This window comes from Sus scrofa, chromosome 7 (assembly GCF_000003025.6).
Source record: "Sus scrofa isolate TJ Tabasco breed Duroc chromosome 7, Sscrofa11.1, whole genome shotgun sequence".
Classification (NCBI taxonomy): domain Eukaryota; kingdom Metazoa; phylum Chordata; class Mammalia; order Artiodactyla; family Suidae; genus Sus; species Sus scrofa.
In genome coordinates, this window is record NC_010449.5 from 9130190 (window position 1) to 9152557 (window position 22368).

A 22368-nucleotide genomic window follows, 5' to 3' on the forward strand; every position below is an offset into this window, starting at 1 on the left:
AGATTTATTCATATCTCTTTGATTGTTTTGACGGTATTGTAAATTGTGCTTTTTAATTACATGTTCTGTTTTGCTGGTATACAGAACAAATAGATATTTTATAGTGCTGTCATATCCAGTAATGCTGTAAAATTCACTTATCACTTCTAATAGTTTGGATTCTTGTGAATTCTGTATGCACACCATCATAACATTTATGGCTAACTACAGTTTTATTTTTGCCTTCTAATTATACCTTTTGGATTTCTTTTACTCAGCTCATTGCCCTGACCCAACCCTCCAGTATAATGTGGAATACAGTGATACAAGTGGGCAAAGTTAGAAACATTTTGAATATCTAAGTACTCCGGTCTCATCCCCTCAAAATTCCATAGATCTAGGTTGGGAGCCTTGAAAGTATACATTTTAACAAGTATTCCAAGTGATATTGATGTAAGGTGCCCTAGAAACACACTTTGAGTAATATTTTTTGTTTTGTTTTGTTTTGTTTACTTTTCAGGGCCACACCTGCAGCATATGGAAGTTCCCAGGCTAGGGGTTGAATCAGAGCTGCACCTGCCAGCCTGCATCACAGCCACAGGATCCAAGCCGTGTCTGCAACCTGCACCACAGCTCACAACAACGCCGGATCCTTAACCCACTGAGTGAGACCAGGGATCAAACCCGCATCCTGGTGGACGCTACTCAGGTTCGTTACCGCTGAGACAACGGGAACTCCTGAGTAATATTTTTAAAGGATAAGCTTCACTTGCCTGAAGAGTTGGTCAGAATGAAATATGACACTTTTTCTGCCCCCTCCCCACTTCCATCACTTTCAGGCCACTGGTGTTTGAAATGTTTTTTTGAACACCTTACTATGCTGCTTCTCTTCTTCTGACTCTAGCTCTTGATATAACATGCACATAAGAGTCTTTAGTGTTAAAATAGTGCCTGGATTTAGATTTAAAAACAAAAACAGCCCTTATTCTGAATCTGCAGTCACATTCAAAAGAAAGTAATCTTTTAAAAAACAAACAACAAAACTGTATTTGGAAATAGTTGGGGTCACGGTGGAACTCAGTCCTTTCTGTACACACATCCACACCCACACACACCCACACACACAGTCACATGATAGAAACAGCATGAGGAAAGAGAAACAAAGATGCATCATTATATAAAACAGGCTTGAGTAGTATGTTGAGAGAAGCATGGCTACTGTGTGGCTTCCTAAATATGATTGGTTACACATTAAAGGAACAGTGTATTTTCTTATATTAAGAGAGAGATTGTGCCGTGGGTGTTTATAGAAAGTAGAGATACAAGAGTAGCTGAAAATGCTCATAGAGTACTAGAGCTGGGTAGGGCTTTAAGGTCATGCTACCTGACCCTTGCATTTTTTCCTTGCAGTTTTGCTGAGATATAATTGACACAGAGCACTGTATAAATGTGAGGTGTACAGCAGAATGATTTGACTTACATACGTGTTGGACAGCACCCTGCAGGCCTGCAAGACCCTGTGCTGGCCCAGCTTTAAAACCAAAGAAAGAGCCCAAAATCAGCAGCTGAGACATCAGTGGTTTAATGGATGGGGGAGCTCATAAGGCTGAAACGAGGTCCTGAGGCCACACCCCACCAGCGGGCAGGATGTGAAATGGCCACTTGCGGGGAAAATCGAGGTCAGGTTGGCTCATGAGTTACCAGGGAAACCAGAGGGACAAGCACCTCCCTGCCCACTTGATAAGCTCTCACTGGCTGGAGCCTGGGGCAAGCATGTAGGAAGGTGAGTCCTGTGCGGGGGCTGTAGGTGAGGCAGGCACTGGTGGAGCAGGGGATGTCCAGAGAGCAAGAGCACAGCCATCTTGAGTGGCCTGACCATACACTCCACCCCCACCTACCCTGCATGACCCTTACAGTCTTTCAAAGTATCCCTGTCAGGTGTGTAGAGAGGTCATGCAAACAGATACCACAAATACCATACAGACAGAAGGTAAGGCCACCCCTGGTTTTCACACACCCAGAGCCACCCCCATGGGGAAGGGAAGGCCTCGGCTCTATAAGAAATGTTTTGGGAGTTTCCATTGTGGCTCAGCGGTAACAGGCCTGGCTAGTATCCATGAGGACATGGGGTTGATCCCTGGCCTCACTCAGTGGGTTAAGGATCTGGCGTTGCTGTGACTATGGTGTAGGCCAGAAGCTGCAGCTCCAATTTGACCCCTAGCCTGGGACCCTCCATAAGCCACAGGTGCAGCCCTGAAAAAACAACAACAAAAAATGAAGAAATAAAAGAAACATTCCGCTGACCTTGTCAGGAGTCAGCAGTCACAGTACATGTCAGCCACCCCAAGTTATGTCTGGTGCCGTTAAGTGTGGACCCATTGGGTCTTTCCAGTCAAAAACAGTTAATCCCACTAGTTGGACTTGTGTGTCCAAAACCCAGCCTATTCCAGAGTTCCCATCATGGTGCAGCGGAAACAAATCCAACTGGGAACCATAAGGTTGCAGGTTCAATCCCTGGCCTTGCTCAGTGGGTTGAGGATCTGGTGTTGCCATGAGCTGTGGTATAGGTCAGCCGCTGTAGCTCTGATTAGACCCCTAGCCTGGGAATCTCCATAAGCCACGGGTGTGGCCCTAAAAAGCAATTTTTCAGAGACCCGTTTTTGTCCAAAGATCCTTCCTATGAATCTTCTTGAAGATGAAGTATCTTGGCAAAAGCATCAAGAACAGCAATAATTGCCTGTAAAAGATTAAAAAAAACAAAAAAAAAAACTTCAAAAGGCACAGTTAAACACCTGATTACAATGTAATTGATAAAGAAGCTTGGTTATAATAGCCAGAATTATGACTGATTATAATCTTAACCCTTGAAAGCCTTCATCTCTGGCAAAAACGAACAAACAAACAACCAAAAAAACCAAGTGATTGTTCATTTCTTCTTTTTGTTTGTTTGTTTGTTTGTTTGTTTGTTTTTGTTTTTTTGCCATTTTCTTGGGCTGCTCTCGCGGCATATGGAGGTTCCCAGGCTAGGGGTCAAATCGAAGCTGTAGCCACCGGCCTACGCCAAAGCCACAGCAACGCGGGATCCAAGCCGCGTCTGCAACCTACACCACAGCTCACGGCAACACCGGATCGTTAACCCACTGAGCAAGGGCAGGGATCGAACCCACAACCTCATGGTTCCTAGTCGGGTTCATTAACCACTGTACCACGACGGGAACTCCTGTTCATTTCTTGATTGGAAGACTTAATGCTTAAATCTTTCTTTCCTAAGAAGGCAAAGATGGTTAAATTTAGACCACCCAGCAAATAATGTTCTACTCTTTTATCCTGTTTGAGACCCATGAATTCTCTTCATTTAACTTAAAGTTACCGAAATCTGGGCAGGCTATTATAGATAGACATCCCTAAAACGTAAACATTTCTAGAGTTTACCTAAAAGCTCTTTTTTTCTCCTTTACTCTTAGAGATCACAGAAGATTAAAGTTCCAGAAAGCCTAGGTAGATCATTTACATCTCAAAAGCGCCAGAATAATCCGTTCCTTCTAGCGAGAAAGCAAGCTTAAACAATTACAAAAAGACTCATTTAGATACAATAGCAGAACCATTAGGGGCCATTTTTCTCCAGATCTCTTTCATCAAGGACACCCAACACAGGGGTCCCACAAACTAGCAGACAGCCACTGGAACTTTTGGGTCCTACGTGTTCTTGGACAGTCAGCCCAGGATCACCCCTGCAACTTTGAGGCATGCTAGCGGACAGCCCCTGCAACTTTCCATTCCTAAAATCTTGGTGCTCACAGGTGTCTCCTGGTGGCTCTGCCAATTGCTGGGCTGTACCCTGCAAGCTTACAAGATTCTGTGCTTGAGCAGCTTCAAGACTAAAGAAACAGCTTGGCATCGACAACGGAGACATCAGTTGGATGGGAGCGCCTTCAGGGCTGAAGCAAGGTCCTGGAGCGACACCCCATGGTGTGCAGCTCATGGCAGGAGGGACACTGGCAGGCTTTGCTGGGGCTGCAGGTGGGGTGGGGAGGCAAGAGAAGAGATTGCCAGTTACAGGGAGAATGAGGTCAGGGTGGCTTCTTAGTTACCAGGGAAACCAGCAGAGGCAAACGCCCCTCGCACCCCTATGATAAGTTATCACTAGCTGGGGCGGGGGGAGGCTGGGGCAAGCATGTCGGAAGGTGAGTCCTGTGCCTAGGGTGTAGGTGAAGCAGGCACTGGTGGAACAGGGGATGTCCAGAGAGCAAGAGCACAGCCATCGTGAGTGGCCTGACCATATAATACATTATGAAATGATCACCACAATAAGTTTAGTAAACATCCATCATCTCCTATAGCTACAAAATAAAAGAAAAAGGAAACAATTTTCCTGCTGTGAGAATTCTCAGGATTTATTCTCTTAATTTTCATATATAAGATACAGCAGGGTTGGTTATATTTATCACGTTGTACATTACATCGCTAGTAGTTACGTATTTTATAACCAGGAGTGTGTACCTTTTAGCTATCCTCATCCGATTTCCCCTCCCACTCCTACCTCTCATAACCACAAATCTGATCTCTTTTTCTGAGTTTGTTTTTGAAGTACAATTAAGCTATAGTTCTATGTTAGTTCCTGGTGCATAACATGGTAATGGCATATTTGTGCACATTTCAAAGCCACCGCCGCCACCGCTGCTAAGTCTCATTACAATATATCACCATAAAAGACATTACGTGGTTCCTGACCATATGCCCCACAATGTACATTTCTTGCCCAGGACTCATTTATTTTGCGACTGAAGTTTGTATCTTTAATTTCCCTCACCCACTTCTCTCACCCTCCACCCTCTTCCCCCAGAACTGAACAGAACCCACTTGTTCTCGGCAATTCCCCTTCCAGTTTGTTTTTTTTTATTCATTCTGCTTTTTAGATTCCGCATATAAATGAAGTCACATGGTATCTGTCCTCTATCCCCTCCAGGTCCATCCATGTTGTCGTAAATGGCAAGACCTCATTCTCTTTCATGGCTGGGTAATATTCCACTATGTACATATACCACATCTTCTCTATCCATTCAGCCATTGACGAATGCCCAAGTTGTTTCTATATGCTTGACATTGTGAACAATGCCGCAGTGAACATAGGGTTGGACATATCTCCTTAAATCTGTGTTTTCGTTCTCTTTGGACAAATATCCAGGAGTGTAATTGATGGATTGCATGGTAGTTCTAGTTCCAAGTTTTTAAGGAACCTCCATACTGTTCTCCACATCCTGATTAACACCTGCTAATTGTTGTCTCCCCAGTGAAAGCTTTCTGACAGGCATTTCCCTGATGATGAGCGATATTGAGCATCTTTTCATGTGCCTATTGGCCATCTCTATGTCTTCTTTGGGAACAGGTCTATTTATGTCCTCTGCTCATTTTTCCATCAAGTTGTTTTTTTGTTTTTTTGCTTTTTTCTTTGCTTTTTAGGGTCATACCCCTGGCATATGGAAATTCCTAAGCTAGGGGTTGAATTGAAGCTACAGCTCCCAGTCTATACCAGCAACATGAGATCTGAGCAGTGTCTGAGACCCACACCACAACTCACAGCAATGCCAGATCCCCGACCCACCTCGAGAGGCTAGGGCCCTAACGTCCACCCTCATGGATATCAGTTGGGTTTGTTATGACTGAGCCACAGTGGGATCTCCGATTTTTTTTTTTTTATGTTGAGTTGTGTAAATTCTTTGTATATTTGGGATATCGACTCTTTATCACATATATCATTTGCAAATACCTTCTTTTGTTCAGTAGGCAGCCTTTTAATTTTATCGATAGTTTCCTTCACTGTGAAGAAAGCTTTTTCAGTTTGGTGCCATCCCATTGTTTGTTTGTTTGTTTGCTTGTTTGTTTATTTTGCTTTTGTTCACTTGTCTGAGGAGACATATCTAAAAAAACTTCGCTAAGACTAATGTCAAAGTGCCTATTTCCTATGTTTTCTTCTAAGATTTTAATGGCTTCAGGTTTTACATTTAAATCTTTGATCCATTTTTGAGTTTATTTTTGTATAGGGTGTGAGAAAGTAGTCTGGTCTGATTCATTTGCAGGTAGCTATCCATTTTTCCCAACACCACTGACTAAGGAGGTTCTTTTCCCCATTGGGTATTCTCGCCTTCTCTGCCATAGCCCAGCTGACTCTTTAAGTGTGGATTCATTTCTGGGCTCTGTTCTGTTCCATGGACCTGTGTCTGCTTTTGTGCTAGCATGACCCTTGCATTTCTATAGCCGAGGCAACTGAGTGACTTGCCAGTGTTACCTGGTGAGGCAGTGGTAAGACTAGAAGCAGCACCTGCCATCCTTGCATCCCACCTCAGAGTTCTTCCCCTGATGTCTCTCAGTCAGATGTTTTATGACAAGAGGTCAGGTAGATGAAAGGAATCCCAGAGGATAAAGAATGTGGAAACATTGGGTCAAGTCCACCAGAGTGAAAAGCTTCATACAGGAGTGAATCCTTCATATAGGATAAGAGATACATGAAATGGGATTGACTTTGTAAGGGAATTATCATACAGAACTAAAAAAGGTGAAGAAAAAAGAGACAAGTGAAAAGATAATGGGAAAAACCTAGATGAGACAAAGAAGTCCAAAATGGAAGCTAACAGTCAAACATGAAAATATCATAAAATAATTCAAGTACATGGAGCTAGATGTAACATTTTTATGTCCCTTTTGTAAAAAGCACATCTGTCTAGAATTATTTCAGTAATAGTAATCCATAGGAAGGAGAAAATATGAAAGTAGCTGTAAACTCTTTTGAAGAAAGGTAAACCTGAAGTGGTGGCAGTGTTAAGTCCCTAATCCTCAAAAATGCTGAGTGAGTAAGAAAGAGAAATCCCAATATGTTCTCTATATCAAGAACTATTATTATGTAATATCAAAGAAACGCAGAGAAAGCTAAGACGAGGTGTTCCTTCAGATGACTTTGCTTTTTTATTTGTTTGCTTTTTTAAAGATATGAATGAAAATATAAGGGGGGAGGGATTCCCAAACATTTTGAACAATCAAATAGCTCTGTGTTCATCCAAAGAGGGGCATAGTTTATGCAGCATTCCGAATCGTTTATTTCCTTACTTTTGCACTTCCTGAAGAGCTTGAACCTCAGTGTTATAATATTGGTGTGCAGTCTGATTTGTCATCGAAACGCATTAACCTTCATGGTTCATTTGATGAGCCAAACACCCTTGTTGTTCCTTCTGAGATACGGAGCATCCATTTTTAACCTATGTGTAACAGAGGTAAATGGGACCTAATGAGGTAAATATCATAAAAAGATGAATTTAAAATCTAGCTAGCCAACCAAATATAAATATATAATATTGTACACACACACACTGGTTAAGAACACAGGATTTGAGGGGTCAGGCAGACATAGATTTGATCCCCAATTCATCTACTCTTCTACTCATTAGTTATATAACCCTCCTTCACTCCTTTTTTTCTCTCTCTCCTTCCTCTCTTTTTCCCTCTCTGCTCTTCTTTTATTAAAATAAATATCTATTGAGCATTTGCTATGTCCTGGATTCATGCCACAGACTAGTGGGCTAGTCATCTCTTCCCTGGAAAGTTTATAGGGAAGAACTTTGTGGTGTACACCTCAAGGAAAGGTGCAAATGCAGAAATGGGTCAGATTTGGGACAACTCTTAACAGACTGAAACGATGGGAGATGCATTTGGAAAGACAGATTGAAATCAAGTCGTAAAGGACCTCGCATGCCCGTATAAACAATTTAAAATCAACATGCAGGGGAGTTCCCATTGTGGCTCAATGGTTAACGAACCTAACTAGCATCCATGAGGACCGGGGTCTGATCCCTGGCCCTGCTCAGTGGGTTAAGGATCTGGCATTGCTGTGAGCTATGGTGTAGGTCACAGACGTGGCTAGGATCCCGCGTTGCTGTGGCTCTGGTGTAGGCTGGCAGCTGTAGCTCTGATGCAACCCCTAGCCTGGGAACCTCCATATGCCACCGGTTCGGCCCTAAAAAAGACAAAATAAATAAAATAAAATCAACATACAGGGAACTGGCCAACAGTTAGAAATCCAGTGATTAGGAAGACAGTCTAGTGCAGGAAAACCAAAGGAGGAGATTATTTCAAGAAGGAGAAGTTACATCACACCTGGAGGAAGCCAAGAAAGAAATGGACTGAACTGTTGAAAGGATGCTGATGACCTTTTAAAGTAACTTTGAGTGAGGGGATAAAAGTAGGGGTGGGGATGAAGGGAGGGGAATAAGAGTGAAAAAAAAAAAAAAAAATGGAGCCAGCAGGGCCACGCCTTCCAGGGGATGGTGCAACAGAATGGGAAAGAACCCTGTGGCAGAGATTGGGAAGGCAGCCAGGCCAAGGGCAGAGGAAGAGTTCCTGCTTTTGAGTGAAGTGAGAGTTCAAGGTGAAGAGACGGGAGATTCTGGGGTGCAAGAACACAAGCCCGGGGGCAGAACTGACAGCTGAAACGGAGAGTGAAGTCTTGCCGTGCTGAAGCCGCCCTTCCTCCTCTGAGACTGCAGGGCTTGACTTGACCCTGAGAGCTCCTTTGTAGCAGGAAGGGAATCAGGGTAACATTTATCTGTGTACTCCAGGTGGGCTCTGATTAGAAAGAAAGGGGGCACCATCAAGCCACAAAGAAGAACAAGTGACTGAAGCTGCAAAAGACAAACATCAAAAAGTTGAGCTCATCCATAGGCTTGGTAGGAGCATCAAACCATTCCGATGGACACTTTCTAGGTGTTTCTGCTGGATAACCTGGGAAGGTTGCAGTGCAAACATTCAAAGACATGTAAGGTGCCCTTGATCTTAACCCTCTCCTTCAGAAACAGTGGTACAGAGTTAGAGAGACGACAGGGCCAATCTAAAGACCATCATTTGTGCTCTAAGTTGCCAAATAAAAAGTTGAAGATTGAAATGAAAGGATACCTCTGTAGAGATAAACAGATATCCTAGAAATCAGCAGGGATGAGAAGGCAGTTCAGTTCTGCGGGAAGATGTCTAGTGTACATTGAAAACATCCGCTCTAGAAAGTTCACTGCCAAACTCCTCCCAGATTGTATGTACTTTTAAAAAAAGTTTTGTTGACGTATAGTCGGTTTACAAGGTTGTGATCATTTTTGCTGTCCAGCAAAGTGATTCAGACACACGTACACATGTATCCAGTCTCATTCAGATTCTTTTCCCACATAGAGGATCACGGAATATTGGGTAGAGTTCTCTGCACTAGACAGCAGGTCCCTGTTGGCGAATCATCCCTATACGTCAGTGTGCGTGTGAAGTTTTGGGTACTTTTCCTCTGCCCTCCACCTCTAGGGCTCAAGGGGGCCCTGCGAGCGAGCGCTTCTGGGGCTTCCAGATCTGGTTCCATCTCTCTCTTGAGCTGCAGGTTGGGAGAGAGGGAGCAGGGGGGGGGTGCCCTCCCCCGTGACCAGCTGGGCCTAGGCTTACAGCCCAGGACTAATAATTGCTCACCAGCAAAGCCGAAGAAGCTGAGCTATCTGGGCGGGCATCCTCAGCCTAGAGACTCCTGCGGGCTAAGGAGACCCTTGTGGGCCCTTGAAAAGCAGAGTAAGTGCGTTTGGCGGGAGAGGGCACAGTGCTGACTGGGCATCTTTGCTCTGGAGTCTTCCTTTCGCATTGGCCGCTCGGTGCCCAGAGCTGAAAACTGGGGCTGCGGGCAGGAGGCGGGGTGTCCGTCCCAAGCCCTGACCCGTTGGCCCCCGGGGCCGGGAGAGGAGTCGGGGGGAGCCTTGAGCGCACGCCAGGGAGAGCCTGATCTCTGCTCCAGTCCACCGATCCTTAACGGATTTTCTTTCTCTCCCTTCCCCCTTTTCTCTCCTTTGCTCTCCGTCTTCCTCGCTCCCTCCTTTTTTCCCTTTGCCCTCTCGGGGCCCCCTCCCTCCCTGTCCCCTTCCCCCTCCTCCCCCTCCCCCTCCCCTCCCCCTCTCCCCGGGTGTGCGCCTCTCCCTCTCCCCTCCTCCCCTTTCCGCCCGTCTCCCCGTCTCCACCGCCGTCTGCGGCTCAGCTCGCCGGGCGACCCTGCTCCTGCCTCCCACATTAATGGCGGCATCTTCGGAGGACGATGTAGACCGGCGGCCCATCAGAAGAGTCCGCTCCAAGAGCGACACGCCGTACCTCGCCGAGGCCAGGATCTCCTTCAACCTCGGGGCAGGTAAGGACGGAGCTGGCGCCCGGCTCTCCGCGCCCCCCCCCCCCGCCCCCGGCTGCCCGGCCCGCCCGCCCTCCTCGCCGGCGGGCCCCTCCTGGGGTCCCCCCCCCGCCCCCCTTCCTACCCTGCCCGGTGCCTGGCGCTCCCTCGCGCTCTTTGTGTGCCGAGGAGGGAGGGGGGTGTGTGCGCGTGTGCGTGTGCGCGCGCGTGTGTGTGTGTTGCGGAGGTGGGGGAGGGTGGTGCGTGGAGCCCTACATCCGCCGGGGAGTCACACGCGGGCTCTCCCTTTCCTTGAAGAGAAGAAAGTGCCGTCACGGATAACAATGATCCGAGGCACCGCCAAGAGCTGGGTCGGGATGCGAGCGCGCCGGCTGCGGGAGGAGGGTCTGGCAAGGCTCCGCTGGTGTGGTTTGCTGGGGAGGCGCCTGTGGGGTGGAACTTGTTGGTGACATTCAGACTCTGGTGATTTTTGACAGGTTGACAACCACCGCTGCGGTTTGGGAGTGAAGAGAGGCGGGTGGGGGAACGGCTGGGAACAGGACCAAGCAGTTGGCAGGCGACAGTCGTGATGGTGATAATAATATAGGGGGTATAGGATACCCGGGGGCAGGGGGGGTGATGGGGAGCTGTCCCTGGAACTGGTACCTAAAGTGGCCCGGGTGGACTTAGGGGAAAAGGGCCACCGAGGTAGAGGAGGGAGGGAAAGAAGGAGGGAAGGAGAAGAGAAGAGGATGGAGCGGAAGAGGGGGGAGGAGAGAGAGAGAGAGGAAGGAGAGGGGAAGAAGGAAGAAAGGAACCCCAGGACTGAGGGATTCGGGGAGTCAGATTGCTCCCGGAGGCCTCTCAGGGTTACCTGGAAGGCAGTACCCAGTGCCTGCTGTCTGCACAGCTGCTGCTGGTCCAGAGGCACAGGTGACCTCACCTCCTGTTACTAGTAGATAGATGGTCACTCCCACTGGCAGGAAGTTGTTGGCCACTAACTTCACCTGCTGCCTTTTCTGGATGAGCGCAAAGTCTCCACCCAAGCTTGTGTCTCTGTGTCTCTTAGTATTTTGGCAACTCCAGTGCAAAATACTAAGAGCCTCCTTCAAAATAAGTGTAAAAAGAAGGTGATGTCTTTTCTTTAGACAACTAAACCCTTGAAGGTGGAACTAAATCAAACTCTGGGTGTGTGTGTACACGTGCTGGAACAAGAAGAAACTTTCAGTCATGACTGTTTTACACACTGTTGAGGAGTTTGAAACAAAAGGGAAAACTCTGTATAGAGAAACAAGATGTGTTGGCTAAGGAACCGTTATCTTAGGACTAGTAGGATGGCAATTAACTGAATGTGCAAAGTAGCCAAGTTCTTTGGTGTGTAATTTTCCTTTCGTGGTGATTTGGGGTTTTGTAATTCCATGTTTCCTGAAACGTTTGCCTCTGGATTTGGGGCTGGGGGGAAAAGGGCTTTCTTCGGGGGAGCTTTGACAGCTTTTGTGGCCTGCCGTAGCAGCTTAGCGTCTCTGTTTGCAACAATTAATCCTTGGTTAGTATGTTCCAGATTCGGAATATGGTTGTGAGGGGTCTTGGAAGGGGTCAAGAAGACTTTCTTTTAGGATCAAGATTGTTTTCTGACCCAGCAATATTAAGAATTATTCCTTTGCTATCAAACGCCGATATGTTCCCTAAGTGTCTTCGGTTTAGCACAGAAGGGAACGGGCTAAAGAGGCAGTTAATAAAGGTTGTTCACCTTCTACTGGTGCTTTTTCCAACAAACGGATAAAATAAAGCACTAAAACAGAGTTTCACATTTCTGCTACTCCAAGTTAGGTTGAATCATTTTGCCCCCAGATTAAAGCTAGTGACTTGCAGTCTTATTCTGGTTAAAGTGCTCTGGAGGCCAATGAAAAGATTGGACTTTTCAGACAGGACTTGTCTCCCTTACATCTGTAAATAAATTAGCTGAACAAGCTCCCAGCCCCTTATAAATGTCCCTTCGAATACCCTTAAAAGCGCCACGGCCGGAAAGATGGCAGCAGGAGAGAGAAATGCGGTGGGAGAGCATGTTTCTCGAGGAGGGAGGGCCCTTGCGGGGGGCTCTGCCCTGCGGTTGGGGGAGCTGTCCTCCCGGTGGTGCTGAAGGCAGAGACGTGATGGGAAGTCCGGCAGCAGAGGGGGCGGTGCTCAGACCCTCTCTGATGGAATCCCAGGGAACACGCGCAACATCAGGCCACCAACAACTTTTCTCGCCCTGCCCTCCTACGTTTGCCGCCTGTTTACTACGCCTCCTGCCTGCTGCCCCACTGCTCAGATCCGGAGGTTTTGCTCTAATTTTGCGCTGGCTGCTCCGCTCCTGGGGCTTTATTTTCCAGCTGGTTTCTGGTTGGTTTTCTGACATCGGAAGATCTACTCACAGATGTGCCTTCACCCCCCAACCTCAGCCCCCGCCCCGCATTGAAAAGTAATTGTAACCCCTGGTTTAAAAAGCAAACAGCCTTGTTTATTTCCTTGAGCAGCAAGTTGTAATTAAACTATTAGTGTCATTATCAGCATTGCTGAACAGAGGCGCCTGTACACTCCGGATAAATTACATACTTTGGGCATAGAGAGAATTTTATTTGTCTCTTAACAACAATTTATAAACAATTAAGCAAGGAAGCTTTCATCTGCCTTTTCTTCCCACTCCTCTCCTACCCCTAGGCACTTACTCTGTTCTTTCCAGGGGAAGTCTTCATTGGTTTAAACTATTTATTTTAATATTTGCTTTTTCACACTCACTCATTATGTATAAGCTCGTGTTTAATATCTTAGAAGTTTAGCAGTGCTTCCAGGAAATAGATACACACATACTCATTTTACTTGGATATCATGAAATGGGGACCATCTCCCTTAAAACTAATTTGTATACTTCACCAATAAAGTGGACTGAGCATTTTGAATACTGATTAAATACTTCAGCATTCCTTCAACCGCACCCTGTCCCTGATGGTACTTAGTAATATCATTTCGGAAATAACTCCACAGCTTGAGTGAAGGATATAATCTTTCACCAATAATCCAGATCCGTCAAAGAATAGCACCAAAATGGGGGTCTTTCATCCCTTTGTGAAGATGCGGATTTCAAGGTTCAGCCTAAATTGAGAGAGCAGAGGACAACGTTTTCTGAACCATGAGTTTATTTTTCTAAAACAGTCCCCTGTGTAGCTTTTTAAATTTCTGTTTAGCAGTTAGTATGTAATGCAAACACTGACACATGAATGTTTGCTGAAGATAGTATAAATGCTAGAGAGAATTAAACCAATGTATTTTGCTGAAAGTTACCCAGACACCTTAGATAGACTTCATTTAAAACAGTGGAAGAAGTTTTTTTTTTCCCCTGAGATATTCAAATGTGTTAAAAGGACAATGTGTAACAGAAGAGTATGTTCACACTGTTAGTGGCAAATGTTTCTAATTGCCTTCTGGCTGGGTAATGAACTCATTGACATTTAGCTTGTAAGAACTTAACCTTCCTTATGCGATCATTCATTCACTGCACTGAATGCAATGCAATGTAGAATTACAGCTCGTCCGGCAAATATTTTCCTGTGGGCTAGTGTATTATATTTATCTTCATAGTAACAGTATATAGAAGAATATTTGATACCTAGAAGATACTGAAATGGAAAGATTCTTAATAGTTATACCCCCAAATGAATGAAAGTGTTATGATAAATAGAAGTTTTAAGCACATCTAGCATTTCTTAAAGGGATGTCCAAAGAAGGCAGGCTAGTCCTCCTGGTGATTTAGGATTGTTTAAACCCCAAATCCAGGATTTTGTGCTATTGAGAAGAGTAAGTTTACCTCTCGAGTCCTAAGTATGTTTAATCTTCGTCGACATTTCAGAATTGCTTTGTACGTACAGAGGAGATATTAAAGTAATACCACAGTCAACCCCAGAACACTTGATGTCAACCCCAGAATACCTGCTGTTAGCCAAGGAAAGCTGTTTCTGACTTCCATTGGTCTCCTCTACTCTTTCAGACCCAGAAGAAAATTGCACTCAAAATTGGCTTGCTCTGGCTACCTTTAAAAATGGATGGGCCAGTCATATTACATTTTAAACTATTGTTGCCAAAATATCGGCTGCCTCTGTACACTGATGCCAAATAGAAACACAGAGATGGAATTGAAGGAAACAGAAAAAGTAGCTTTAATGACCAGGCAAAGAGGGGAACACAGCAGGCTAGTACCTCGAGGACTGTTTCTCCTCCCCCCCACCCCGCCACCCCACCCAGGGCATAGTGAGGAGTCTTAAAGTGTTTGAGGGGCAGGGTGTGATTAGCTCCTGGACATTCTCCTAGCTGGTAGGCAGTGCAGTGCTTGGGAGTCAGCATTGTCATCAACCTGGTTCCAACCGGTCTGGGATCTATGAACTTGTGGGCTTCATACGGTTGACTTCTTCCACCAGTGGGGGCATCAGCACCTGCAAAACAGTTCCAGGGACATGGCTCGAATATTATCTATAGTGTTTGAAGAAGTACTGAAGGTTCTTGACTTTGTTGAATGGCTAAATTATTCTTTTTTTCTCTCTGTATTTTCTCACTTCTCTAATTAAGTTGGCTCTTTGACTAAAGCTTTTCTATAGATAAAAAGGCAGGTGGAGGACACGAGTGGGGGTCCCTCCTCTGGGAAGGGCTCATAGGGTCCTGATCGGCTACACTGTCTTTCTTGAGCAGGAAGACCTTTATCCTTTAAGCTAAATTATAAAAGCCCTTAAGGGAAGTGACAGCCCAGAATGTGCTATTATCATTTAGCAATGAGGACTGTCCCAAGGCAAAATGGTGAATATTGTCATGCTGAACCAAGATTGTTTTTCCAGTCCAAAGGTCTAGGTAAGTATCTTCCTTCACTCTTTCTCTGAAGAAGGCTAATGTATCCTTCACAATATTTTTGGGATTTCAAATTGAAGGCAGATCATAGAGGGCTTTTATTTGGTGGACCCCAAATCCCCTTTAAAGGATTGCTTCTAGCATTCAGTAGCCAAAGTCCAAGTGGCTGGGGGGCCCTCTGAGGGTTTGCCCTCCTGTGCCATCGGTAAAACTTGCTAACCTGGTAATCTCATCATATCATGCATCAAGGTGGTACTGATGAATATACTGCTGCAGATAACATAAATAGTATACACAAGTACAGAAAAGTAAGTAATTAACACTGTGGGGAAACAGGAAGCCCTTTGCCATAAATATTTAACTTGGCTGCTTACCATGTCGTTGTTTCAACAATTCATAGATTTGTGGGACAAACACAGAATCTGTGTGGCATGGTTAAATTTTCTTAGGATCTTTTGATCCAGGCATTATTAAGTTTTAAAAAAATATTTTAGTGTTCTATTTACTGTTACCACTCAATGCTGAGTTTCTTGTTTGGTTTGTCGGCATATCCCCATATATTTTAATTTCATGGAAGACCAGGGAGTTTTATATGAAAAATAAGAATCAAGAGTCAAAAGAACTTGATTCTAAAGCATTTCTTCTAAGACTGGGGGCAAGCCATTTAACTTTTTGGGTTTGATTCACTCAACTCTAGATATTTAAATCTCAAAAGTTCCATCCATTCGAAAAAACTTATGTGAATAACTGGTACTTCTTCTTCTTTTTCTTCTTTTTTTTTTTTTTTTTTTTTGTCTTTTGAGGGCCACACCTGAGGCATATGGAGGTTCCCAGGGGAATTGGAGCTGTAGCTGCCAGCCACAACCACAGCCACAGCCACGCCGGATCTGAGCCACGTCTGCAACCCACAGCTCATCACAATGTTGGATCTTTAACCCCCTGAGCAGGGCCAGGGATCAAACCTGCAACCTCATGGTTCCTAGCCAGATTTGTTTCTGCTGCACCAGGACGGGAACTCCAAATAACTGATCCTTCTAACTTTAGCTATGCTAATGGATACACACTAAACCACGGATTCTAAATATAGTCTTATTTATGGTATAAAACACATACAATGTGGTATAAAAGACTACGAATTAAAATATTTGACCACAGCCAAGTTATAAAGATAAGTTGAATTAAAAGAATAATTAATATATTCTTAAAAATAAAGTATTTGTAATTATTAAGAGTTACCAGAAGGTGTATTTAGATGGACCATATTAATCAAAATATTGAATATTTTCTTTAATACAGTTGCTGCTCTATAAGTTGTATAATTGAATACAGTATTAGAGGAATCTTAGCAGTAGATGGAGAGTCAGGAAACTAAATATTAATCCAGTTCCCAGTTGGCATTTTCAGTCTTGTAGCCTGTTCTCTTTTATAATTAGAATGAAATGGGTGAACATGTAGGATCTATATTTTCCCTTTATCCTTTTTAATTACCAGGGAAGGTAAATATGTGTAAAGACTAGCTAAATGACGGGATTCAATCAAGCTACAGTGTCCCCCTTGGGAATTCCCACATAGAATAATCCTAACTACTAGGCACTGTCTGTAAAACTTGGCCATGAACTACAAAGAACTTTGTTGCTTTTTCTTCACAGTCATACAACCTGACAGGAACAAATAAAAAACGATTGGTTAGAATAAATGCAGCAAATGCATAGCAATAGATTTTCATACATACGTTTTAATACTAACCAAACATATTTTTAAATGACTTATGGGGGAGTTCCCGTCGTGGCGCAGTGGTTAACGAATCCGACTAGGAACCATGAGGTTGCAGGTTCGATCCCTGCCCTTGCTCAGTGGGTTAACAATCCGGCGTTGCCGTGAGCTGTGGTGTAGGTCGCAGATGCGGCTCGGATCCCGCGTTGCTGTGGCTCTGGCATAGGCTGGTGTCACAGCTCCGATTCAACCCCTAGCCTGGGAACCTCCATATGCCGCAGGAGTGGCCCAACAAATGGCAAAAAGACAAAAAGGCAAAAAAAAAAAAAAAAAAATTACTTATGGGGAAGTTCCTGTCGTGACTCAGCGGAAGCAAAATCTGACTAGTATCTATGAGGATGTGGGTTGGATCCTTGGCCTCGCTCAGTGGGTTAAGGATCCAGCATTGCCGTGAGCTGTGGTGTAGGTCACAGATGTGACTCGGATCCGAGATGCTGTGGCTGTGGTGTAGGCTGTAGCTTTGATTAGACTCCTAGCCTGGGAACTTCCATATGCTGAGGATGTAGCCCTAAAAAGAAAAAAAAAATTCTTATGGAGTTACTCTTGTATATACACAACTTCATCATTACTTATTGTACATGTAAGAGAGTTAAAATTCAAGTAGGAAGGTAACTTGTAGAGCTATTTTTCTCTTTGACTTAATAAGGTGAAAAAGAGGACGTACCTATAGCCAGCATTATGTCGTGTGAACAGAAGAGGGCCTGAAGAAACAAATAAAAGATACAAGTTTTTCCTCATTGTGTCTGATAAAAGGAAAACACTAGAATTTTCATATTGTGTTTCCTAACTCTCCCCGCCCACTTTAGTAAGTGAGAAAATGGATGTGATTTCAGGGGGGGTAAATGTTGACATTTTAATTGCTTTAACTTACAAGTCTTTTATAGAATGAAAGATAGTTGAGGGACAAGACCAAATCAATTTTATGGCCCTACTGAATGATGATGAATTCTTTCCCATGACTTTCTATACACCTTTTCAAAGGAGAAGAGGAGGAATCTCAGGCCAGCAGTTATTTAACATTGATGAAAGCACATGTTGTATAAAAGCCTGTAGGTTTTCTATTGATCATTTCAGCCGCATTTGTATACCTTATACTAACAATTCAGTAGCAGAATTTCTTTCTTTGGCTACGCCCGCAGCATACAGACGTTCCCAGGCCAGGGACTGAACCTGCGCCACAGCAGTCCCCTGAGCCACTGCAGTGATAACGCTGGGTCCTTAACCCACTGCACTGTAAGAGAATTCCCAGGAGCGGAATTTTTGAACAGGAAATACTTGGGCTGTAATTGTAGACGTGAGGGTTCAAGATGCAGTCAGTCCTCCATATCCGCGGGGTAGGATGCTCCCATCCACAGAGATGGGGGACCCTCTGTACTTGGCCACTTCGTATAAGGGATTTGAAAGGCAGATTTTGGTACCCATGGGGCTTCCTGTAGCCTACCCCCTGCAGATCCTGAGGGACAGCTGTGTATTTTGTTTGTTTGTTTTGAAATTTATAAATGTGAATACTTGCCACTTACAGACATAGAGAACCCCTTATTTCTGGATGTCTACCAATCAAGGGACAAGTTGGTTTGAATACTCCATCATGGTTTAATCAAAAATATAGAAAGAGGAGTTCCCATTGTGGCTCAGCAGGAATGAACCCAACTAGTATCCATGAGAGAGGACGAAGGTTCAATCCCTGGCCCCACTTGCTGGGTTAAGGATCTGGCATTGCCCTGAGCTGCCGTGTAGGTCACACGTGCAGCTCAGATCTGGCATTGCTGTGACATAGGCTGGCAGTTGCAACTCTGATTCGACCCCTAGCCTGGGAACTTCCATATGCTGAGGGTGTGGCCCTAAAAAGACAAAACAAACAAACAAACAAAAAACAGAAAGAGCTTTGCTGTGGTTGACTTTATCCCTTATTCCATCTGGACCCTGTTTTGGAAGTGGGCAAAGTTGGAGGCAGAAATAATAATAGAGTAAAATCGAGTCCTTCAATGACTATTAATTTAGAAGTTAAGACAGCTTTTTAGACCCTGGGGATATATTACTGGTCAAAACAAAAACATTTTACCCTCCTGAATGTTAACTTCTGAAAGTGGGTGATGGACAATAAACACTACAATATTTACACACACTGTGTAGTATTTTGTAAGTTAAGTGTTAAGGCAAAATTGAATACAGCAAGATAAGAGCAGAGGTGTGTGGGGGCAAAGAAAGGGGTGGATTGCAGGATAGGTTACATTGAGAAGAGGGAATCTGAACCAAGTTCTTCAAAGGGGAGCAGGGAGTGAGCGATGCCAATATGGGGCAGAGGATGAGGTGAAAGAGCAGAGGGAAAGCAGCTGTAAACGCCCTACGTCAGGAGTGTTCCCTGTGTGCTCAGGACCTGGCAAGGGGCCCCGTGTAGCTAGAGAGGAGTGACCCATGATGGGAGGGAGCGAGGACCGCTGCCCACTCCTGGGGAAACGCGGGACAAGGCAGGGATTTGAGCATAAGAGTAACGTCTGAAATAGATTTCAAAAGGATGGCTGGGGCCACTGTGTTGAGGACAGAGCACAGTGGGGCAAGGAGGAAGCAGGGAAGCGGGTTTGGAAGCTGTTACAGTAATCCCGAGAGACAGTGCTGGCCCACCAATATGGTACCGCCAAAGCAGTGAGAAGTGGTCAGATTCTGTGTGCATTTGAAAGTACAGCCAATAGGCTTTCCTGATGGATTGAATGTGGGTTGTGGGAGGAGGCTAGGAGAAGGGGTACAGCAAAGAGGTTTGAACTAAGCAATCAGAAGGATAGAAGGGCCCCTTTGGGGGCCTAGGGGATGGTCAGGGGTTCAAATACAGACTTGTTCATTGTGAGATGTCCTCCAGAGCTCCAAGCAGAGGTATCCAAAAAGCAGCTATACAAGTTGAAGGTTAAAATGAGGTCTGGCCCAGAAATAAATACTTGAGTTGACAACCTATACAGCGAGAGCCCTTGTAAAGGGCTTGATAAGCATTTGCTTGTTTATCTCTCAAGGTGACCCTGTGAAATTAACATTATTATTACTCTCAAGTGCCATTTGGAAACTAAGGCACAAAGAGGTTAAATAACTTAGCAAAGGTAATGAAGCTAAGAAGGAGAATCGGAGGAAGGATTGGAATTTATGTGACTTCAAAAAGCTATGTATGTTTTTCTTTAAAAATGTTTTTTGTAGTTGATTGACATTGCTCTGTCAGTTTCTGCTGTACAGCAAAGTGACCTGATCACACATGTATATACACTCTTTTTCCCATTTTTATCTTTCATCATGTTCTGTCACAAGTGATCAGATATAGTTCCCTGTGCTATACAGCAGGATCTCATTGCTTATCCATCCTAATAATAGTTTGCATTTATTAACCCCAAACTCCCCATCCATCCCACTCCCTCCCCCTTGGCAACCACAAGTCTGTTCTCTGTGTCTGTGAGTCTGTTTCTGTTCTGTAGACAGGTTCCTCTGTGCCATATTTTAGATTCCACGTATATGTGATATCATATAGTATTTGTCTTTCTCTTTCTTAGGTACTTCACTTAGTATGAGAATCTCTCGTTGCATCCACGTTGCTGCAAATGGCATTACTTCATTCTTTTTAATGGCTTAATGATATTCCATTGTGTATATGTATCACATCTTAATCCTTCATCAGTCGATGGACATTTAGGTTGTTTCCATGTCTTGGCCGTTGTGCTGCAGTGACCATAGGGGTGCATGTATCTCAAAAAGGCTGTCTTTTTAATGGTCATGATTTATTACAAGAGAGCAAGCTTATGTTATCAGCTTTGCTATGAGGTCACATTTTAAGCTGAACATGGCTAAGGGAAAGGAAATGAAACTAGGTATGCATCCTAGTTCAGTATTTTAAGAAAGGTTTGGCTAGGATTCACTGTAAAGAATGCACCTGAGGAGTTCCCCTTGTGGCTCAGTAGAAACAAATCCGACTAGTATCCATGAGGATGTGGGTTCAATCCCTGGCCTTGCTTAGTGGGTAGGGGATCTGGCAGTGCCATGAGCTGCTGTGCAGTTTGTAGACATGGCTCAAATCTGCCGTTGCTATGGCTGTGGAGTAGGCCAGCAGCTGTAGCTCTGATTCAACTCCAGGCTGGTAACCCCCCTGTGCTGCAGGTGTGGCCCTAAAAAGCAAAATAAATAAATAAATAAATAAATAAAAATAAAATGAAGAGTAAATAACTTGTTAAATATGGAAGCACCTAGAATAGTGCCTGCCACATGGTGAGTATTTATTACGCAAAGTGAAGAAGGAACTCTGTTATTCCAATATGTTTCTGTGTTCTGCCTCGCCTTTGTGCTAGTCTTCTAAGGTGCAACATTAAATAAACAAAAAAGAAACAAACAAATAAGAGATTCCCCTCTAGGTACCACGTCTTACAAGACCAAATGAGCTATAGATTCAGAACGTCTAACATAAGGAACACATTTTCTTAACTAATTTTACCCCCATTCTGTCCTTCTTGCTTACACTGTAGTATGAATAGGACCTGCCCAAAATGAGAAAGGGAGTCACTGTCAAAGAGAAGTGACTGTACATTGTCAGTGGAAAGTTACATTAAGAATAGTATAGCGTCACCCTATTACACTGTTGGTGGGAATGTAAATTGGTGCAACCACTGTGGAAAACAGTATGGAGATTCCTCAGAAAACCAAAAATAGAACTACCATTTGATCCAGCAATCCCACTCCTGGGCATCTATCCAGAGAAAACCATGACTCGCAAAGACACGTGTACTCCGATGTTCATTGCAGCACTCTTTTCAATAGCCAAGACATGGAAACAACCTAAATGTCCATCGACAGAGGAGTGGATCAAGAAGATGTGGTACATAGACACAATGGAATATTACTCAGCCATTAAAAGGAACGAAATACTGGCATTTTTAGCAACATGGATGGACCTAGAAACTATCATGCTAAGTGAAATCAGTCAGACAATGAGATGCCAACATCAAATGCTATCACTGACATGTGGAATCTGAAAAAAAGGACACAATGAACTTCTTTGTAGAACAGATACTCACAGACTTAGAAAAAACTTATGATTTCCAAAGGATTCAGTTTGGGGGGTGGGGGAATGTGCTGGGGGTGTGGGATGGAAATCCTATAAAATTGGATTGTGATGATCATTGTACAGCTATAAATGTAATACATTCATTGAGTAATAAAAAATAAAAAGGGGGGAAAAAGAAAATCATAAGGAAGAGAAAATACATTTACCATACTTATGAATAATAATAATAATAAAAAGGAATAGTACATCCTCTGACTAGAGCTGAATGGATCAACTTTGGAATATCTTTTTGCAAATGGCGCATGGAAATGGCCGCATGGAGAGTCACATGCTGGACTTTCCAACAATCCTGTGAACTTGGAGGAGGTGTTGTGAGTGAGGGAAGGAAAGAGACACAAGAGAAGAAAGGAGGGAGACAGAGAGGGAGGGAGAAAGAGAACAGGACTTCTCAGTTTGAGAAAGCCCTCCATTTATATCAGCAGAGTACATCAGAAATGTTTAGAGTCAAGAGGAATATCTTCTCGTCTATGAGTCGTCAGCACAAGGCTTCTGT

The 22368-nt window shown here is 44.2% G+C and overlaps 1 protein-coding gene across 7 annotated transcripts in view; it reads left to right on the forward strand.

Annotated features, from left to right (window-relative positions):
* The window catches only part of PHACTR1 (phosphatase and actin regulator 1), a 561465-nt gene that overhangs the window by 24768 nt on the left and 514329 nt on the right, over nt 1–22368 (forward strand). For all 7 annotated transcript variants that reach the window (XM_021099752.1, XM_021099751.1, XM_021099756.1 and 4 more), the window contains one exon: nt 10019–10165. In XM_021099752.1, the coding sequence (XP_020955411.1) occupies nt 10019–10165 (147 nt within the window). The remainder of the gene's footprint in view (nt 1–10018; nt 10166–22368) is intronic.